The following is a 6,895-nucleotide window of genomic DNA, read 5'->3' on the forward strand; positions in this document are numbered from 1 at the left end:
ACAAAGATGCCCTTTGTGGTACACAAGGCCCAGTTATTTTAAGAGTTCTGAAATTCAATATTGGTATTAGAAATGTCAAGCCAAGTCTTTTCTGATTCTCACCTTGAAATACCCAGTAACCTGTTTTTCCTGAGGTCCACCCATGACACTATTTCTGTTTTGCTTGACAAGGAAATAAATAGACCCATCATAACCATTCAGAAAGAGGCCTGATGCTACATATAAAATCAGATGGCAAACAGGCTGCTGTATGTTTGATGGTATAAGGTCGAGTGTCTATATTTTGAGTCTCTGAATTCATTTCTTTACCACATTAGTGTATCTGTGTATAGATATCACATAAGATCAGTCCAGGAAGGCCTACCATCTGAGACCTTGAGATGAAGCCACTTGTCTCTTCCACCCATTTGTTCCCAGGACCAGCCTAACACACTCCTGCCAATTAATTAGTTTGCCAGTCACCTTAAAAGCTGTGAGCATTTCTCAGAGGCATAAATTGTGAGGGGCCCACAGCTTGATCACAACTGTTAAGATGAGCTATGATAATCCAAAAATGTTCAGTCAGAAGCAATTATGTGGAAATAGTAATTTCCTGAACTGGTCAGTAATATAGAAAAAACAGACCTGCTGCTATCATCCAGTGCTGGAGTTAATAAATGAAACAACTGAGTAATTTCCTGCTTTCCTCTCTACAGTACAGCATAAATGATAGCCAGTAAGTTTCATAAAACATTGAATTATGTTAAAGTGAGCTGTTCAATTCCCATTTAGGTTTTTGTAATGCTTTTGTAAACTTTTGGCTGCATTCATAAAACATAAGATGTTATTTGTTTAACTTCATATTTCTGAATTTGTGGCAATTTCACACACCCTAAACATTTCTAAACCATTGTTTAGACAGCACAAATGTAAGCCATTATTTGAGAGAGAGAGAGAGAGAGAGAGATTTCTCTATAGGATCCAATTCTTTACTAGGTGGCTATTGTTTCTTCTCAATCAAAGCAAGAATGAGAAAAGGTTAATACAGAATACTATTTAAAAAAAAAAACCTTCTGAACTGATCAGAAATGTCTCCTTGAGATTAGCATGTATTTAAAAATAACGTTGTGAAAGTTCAAATTGTGTTACTTCATTTGTGTGGGTTTCTTTACATGTCCAAATTATACTGTATAGAAATTGTATCCAGACACGAGTTTGTTCCTTTCTAAGTTTGGTCATAAGCTGCTTTCCCCCCATGAAGCTACAGGACAGAGAGACATGCATTGCCTTGCTGGTGGGAGCCAAATACGGAATCAGTCAAGTGGTTAATAGCAAACTCAATATCATAACCTTGCTGGCAGAATTTGCTAACATAAGCAGACTGGAACTCACTAAAGAATCTGACAAAGTAAGCATGGTGAAGATCTACCTCCAAGATATAAAGGTAAATATATTTCATATCAATTTTGATGTATTACCCTGTCAGGAACATTTCAGCTCATCATGTTTCCCTTCTTCTGTACAAGGTGCTCACTCTGCTACTGGAGTCCAACAATGCCAAAGATCTGGCTTGTCTCATCAGTGGTTACTACAGAATGTTTGTAGATTCAAGCAGCTCCATATTCATCTGGGAGGAGAGAAAACCTCAAATGCACCGGATCTCTGCTGAGGAAGGTAAAAAGCAAGTTTTCTTAAATAAGTAAAGGAGAGGACTGTTCCAAACTCAATAGTGCACCTGTTGCTAGAAATACATGCATATGTTTAGCACTTTGAAGTCTCCGTCTGTTATTTATTCTTCTCTATACAGCTTTATTGCCCCCTTCATTTGTAGGAGCAAAAGCAAAAGGATTCTTAGAAACCCCATTGGAAATGGTCATTGAGATACTCTGAAAGGATGTGGGAGATGTTTCTGTCACATTTGAATGTGAATCCATCTAATTTCAGGGGCATGAACCAGTGCCAGAGATACCATTCAAGACACAGTCCTCCTAATTTTGCATGCAATCTAAATTTATCAGGCTTCCTATAGTTGAACCTGGGCCTACTTTCCCCCATCCAGATCCCCACAGTCTCCACACACTGAGACAGACCCTGTTATGGTTGAAACGTGTTTGAATATTAGCCCATTATCCTTTGACTACCCAAATGCTGCTGCTGAGAACAGTATTCAGGATGTGTTCAGAGGAATCCTTTTTCTTAGCTGTACAGTCATCTTAAGGATCTTTTTAGGGAGCTTTTATTTCAATTGTGTTCTAAGTTTGCTTGGAAGGAAGCAAGGAAATTGTCTGTATGTGTTTGCAGGATACGAATCTAGAACCTGCAGTGACTCTGAAGAATTTTCTGAGCCAGATTCCTCCTTGGACCATTTCTCAGGCACACATTCACCCAAGTACAGCAGTATTAGTCCCCCAATTGAGGAGGAAGGAGAGCAACAAGAGCTGGAGCAAGAAAGAAAGACCTTGGAGGCCAAAGAAATGAGCTTTTGCAATGGGTACAACATAAGCGATAGCCTTTCAGAAGCCTCCGATTCAGCCAACACAGAAAGCAGGGGGCCAAAGTCCAGTGGCTCAAGTGACTCTCTGGATGCCTTGGAAGAAGATGATTTAGAAGCGTGCTCAGCAAGCAGGACAGAGATTTTTCAGTTTTGTAACTATGCTCTTCAAAAATTGGCCAATAATGACAAGGTGCTTTTTGAGGCAGATGGAGATGAGGAAAGTGGAACATCACAAGAAAATTTTTTTTCTTTCCTCCTGCCACCCCTGGTATCCAGTCCAGGTCTTCTACAGCCAGAAGAGGAATCCAGAAGAGAAAACGGTATGAGTATTCTAGAGTCCAAGCTGGCCGAAAGCAACATCATGGAGTACTACAGCCTCTGTGCCAACCTCTCTCCAGCCAGCAGTGGAGGGAAGAATACCCAGAGTGACAGTCCTGAAAGTTGCTCTTTGCAGGAGCTTGAAAACCATGAGAACATCAGTGAGGGCCAGGCTCCTGTTTTTGTCTTGAGATCTCCCCCTGGCTTTGAAAGGACTAACTCAGATAATAAAGTCTGTGATGGAACCGAAAGGATGACTCCAAAAGAGCCACAAGCAGGTGAGTTAAAAGATAACCCCTGGAGTATCTCCTTTGTGGTATGAACCTCCCAAGGTCTTTTATTTTGACTGCTATCTTGGCAATCCTTGTTGGTCTCTTCCATATTTCACACTGTTACTCATGATGTCTTGTAGTGCTATAGTATCAATGTGAGGCCTTTAGAATAATTAAAGCTGATTGAGTCACTTACTGAAATCTAGCCAGTTATTAGCTTTTCCTTTCATATTCAAAATATTATTCCTTATATCTGCCCAATATTTTGTTTTCATTTAGGCATGGGTGCCTATGACTGAGAGTTAATGGCTATTCCACAAAACTCATTGCAAAGAAAATTCCAGTTCAGTGTTTCATATTATTACATTTCCTCTGATTTTTTTCTTTTAGTTGCTAAAAGAACCAATACACGGAAATAAATTGTCGCGGTACTTACTTTTTGTGTTCATGCAACTATAAATGGTGGAATATTTGTGTGAGAACGTTTTAATGTAGTAAAAAAAAAACCTAGAAATTTACTACTACTAACGAGTACTCTGTGATAGCAGAATTTCTGTAGTCTCTCTCAACTTTTCATCCCTTTGTGCCATAAAAAGATACAAAAGTGGATGGAAGAGGATGATGGGTAAGTATATCTCCAACTTTGTTGAGCTGGTTACAATAGATTAAATTTCAGTGACAAGGTGAGAGAGGAAGGCCATCAGATAATGCCTGACATTTCCCTAGTTTCTTTATTAGCTTGTAGAAAGAAATGAATCGAAGGCACCTTTAGACACACATATCAGCAGCAACATAAATCTTTTCACAAATGACTTTTGAAATAGGACAAAAAAGTAATTCTCCATATTGATGGCCTCTTCTTTATTTTTTAGGTTCTGAAATTCTACCCCTACATTGTTCCCCAGAGTTGCCATCTTGTGGCAGTTTGGATGAAAACATCCTGTCAAGACAAAGCAGAAGGGTGAAATTCAGGCCAGAAAAAGACCCAACGTGTGCCCATAAACTGAGGAAAAGAAGGTCCTTCCTCGAGACAAATTTTACTTCCCAAGTTAGTTTCCCCAAAGCTTCACCCCATGCCCTGGAAACCAATGTTGGTTGCAGTAAAGATGCTACCATTTCAGGAGCTTCAAATCCCTCAGGTGAGAGTTTATTGAAGGAACCCCAGCAAATTCTCAATCTTCTTGAAGCCACACAGAAAACCCAGGTGGTCCCAAATTCAACCTTTTCATTTGATTCACCAGAAATGGGGAAGACTTCATCAGTAACCAATTCAGTCTTGTGCCTGGCCTCTGCGCAGGCAAGTGGAGGAAGTTTAGACTCAAGAGATTGCTCTTTAAATTCCTTTTATGTGGCCCCCCATCAGAGTCACCATTTAAGTACACCAGAAATTAATTTTCAGCCAGATGGTCCTGATCCCACTTGTGAAGAAAAAACAGAAAAGCTTACAGAAATAGCTAGACAGGTTCAGGGACATTGTGAAGTAAAAGCAGAGTGTTCCGTAAAGCAAGCACTTGACAAGAAAACAATCAAAACTACGCCTCCAACAGGAGTCAGTTATGTATTGATTGAGGAAATAATACACACTACGACCAAACCTTCAGGGTCTCAAAACAGCATCCAAGACAAACCTTCGTCTTTTGCCCCAGTCTTGGACCTGGATTCTCATTCTGCAGAGAAAGCTGAGAAACAGGAACAGGTTATGCTAGATCCCTGCAAGAGAGTCAAAAGTGACTCCATCTTGTGTGAATCCAGCCAGGTCCTTGGAGACTTAAAACTTGAAGAAAGTGCCAGCCAATTGTCAAATAAGGGTGCTATGCAGAAATCGGGAGATGAAAAACTTCTGGGGATTTCAACTGTAACTGATACATCAGGCCAAATTTGCTGGCCAAATTTCAGTTCAGCAGCAGAAAATGCAAAAATCTGTCAGCAAGCAGATCATGATTGCCAAGGAATTACTAGCCAAAATGGCCTGGGCATTAATAATTTATCTTTAAAAGATGATGTTATCAATCAAGTCCCAGCCCACTTATCAGCTTTGAGTATATCTCATAATCTGTGCCAATCTGCAGACATTGCTGGTGACTTTAAAACAGAGGGGAAAAACCTCACAGGAAATGCTCTCATTACAGATTATAAAAACAAAAGATCCAGTTCACTAATGGCTTCCTCGGAGGAGAACGTAGAACAGAGCAAAAGTGGTAATTCAGCTGGACAGGGCTACCTTTCATTTGACATTTTGCCTAAGACTGCCAGACCCAGTGAGAAAAACTGTACTTCAGATCTACCCTTTCTGTCTTCTGACAATGCAACTGGAGGTGCAGTGGCATTCAGTGACACAGGTCTGCCAGGTTTAGTGAATTCTGAGGAAACCCCACAGAAACTGGAGAGATGCAGCTGCCAGTTGTCTTATGCAAGCTGTTTCCATGGGGTAGAAAATGAAGCAGAATTAGACAGCACCAAACCCTTCGCAAGTAGCATTTCTGAAGGACCCTTAACAAGTCCACCTTCAACAAGAAACCCACTGCCTTCAGATTTTAATCCCACCAGGCACCTCCAAGCACATACTTATGTGAACGGGACCCCCAGAGATTCTCAGAATGACGGATACCTCCCAGAATTGCCTATCAAAGAACTGAGCGATATGAAAGAAAAATGGTCTGTCTCGACATTTGACTTCTGCCATTTATTAGGGGATGTAGTAGAGCTAAAGGAAATTTTAAGGCGGTCTTCAGGAAGCCAAAGGAAACATCCAGAGGATCAATGCACTGCCCTTTTTTCAGAAAACAAGAATGCCTTGTATGTGGAATCACAGAGATTGTTAGCCAATTGTCAGAAGATTATCAAAGCACAAGGGCCTTCTCCAGAGACACCAGTGATAGTTCAAAAGACCTTCCAGAACCTTCTCCGGTTGATGGAAGTATGCCTACAGTTCACAGACTGTGGCTTTTGCAGTAGTGGGCACATAGACCTTAAAACCAACCTGAGGGATGTTTTATGTAGCTATCAACAGTTTTTGGAGGCATGTCGGCAAACTCATGAGAAGGATTACTCCAGCCTAAGCTTAAAACTATGTGTGTGTCAATATACGGCCCTCACCGCTTCCCTTTTCTGCCTTGTACAGCAGTTCAAAGCTTCATCCTGCACATGAGATGGATTTGTTAAGCTGTCTCTTCCTGCTTCTCCTTTCTTTGCACTAACAGTACAACTATTGTTAAATTCATTATAAAGAAAATTAGCTATTTTGAAAACTTGCATATTTTGTGACCTTCTGAGTCAGCCTGATAAATGTATAACCCTGGGAGAGTCTAATAAAAACAGGGGATGTGTAAAAGAATGGCTTGAAGGAAAACTGAGAATTGTTTGGTTTCATTTGTGAATGGATATTAATAGTCAAAGCTTGAATGAAGTCAAGGGAATAAGTCATTTCTCATAAAAGTATAGCATAATTCACATCCAATTTTACTTTTTTTTCCCCCCTTTCCCCTTAAGTGAAGAAGACACAGGATCAATCTTTTCTGAAGGTCTTTTCAATGTTAATTGCTGTGGATAAATGCTACTTAAGAATACTCAGAGAGTATGTAAGCTGTAAGTCAAACTGGACAGATCTGCTGAACATATTATCTTACAATGTTAGCGTGTGCCAAGTGGTGGAAATGTTGATCAAGGTTAAAGAATCCGTATCATAGGTATCTTATCTTTTGTGTGGGAGTCGTCTTTCTGGTGTTTTAAATAAATGCACCTGGAGTATGTTTCAAAAATACATTAAAAAAAAAAAGACTCAGTGATGTATAAGTGATAAGATGCTGGATTAACACCAAAGAAGACCCTGATT

At 40.0% G+C, this 6,895-nt stretch overlaps 1 protein-coding gene across 2 annotated transcripts in view; it reads left to right on the forward strand.

The window, feature by feature from the left end:
* FRMPD1 (FERM and PDZ domain containing 1) overlaps nt 1-6,412 on the forward strand; it is a 78,760-nt gene extending 72,348 nt beyond the window's left edge. For both annotated transcript variants that reach the window (XM_026712765.2, XM_026712769.2), the window contains 4 exons: nt 1,241-1,423; nt 1,506-1,653; nt 2,281-3,069; nt 3,936-6,412. In XM_026712765.2, coding sequence (XP_026568550.2) covers nt 1,241-1,423; nt 1,506-1,653; nt 2,281-3,069; nt 3,936-6,211 — 3,396 coding nt within the window. In that variant the 3' untranslated portion in view covers nt 6,212-6,412. The remainder of the gene's footprint in view (nt 1-1,240; nt 1,424-1,505; nt 1,654-2,280; nt 3,070-3,935) is intronic.
* Nucleotides 6,413-6,895: the final 483 nt, after the last annotated feature.

This window comes from Pseudonaja textilis, chromosome 2 (assembly GCF_049901715.1).
Source record: "Pseudonaja textilis isolate UNSWEBS1 chromosome 2, rPseTex1.2, whole genome shotgun sequence".
Taxonomy (NCBI): Eukaryota; Metazoa; Chordata; class Lepidosauria; order Squamata; family Elapidae; genus Pseudonaja; species Pseudonaja textilis.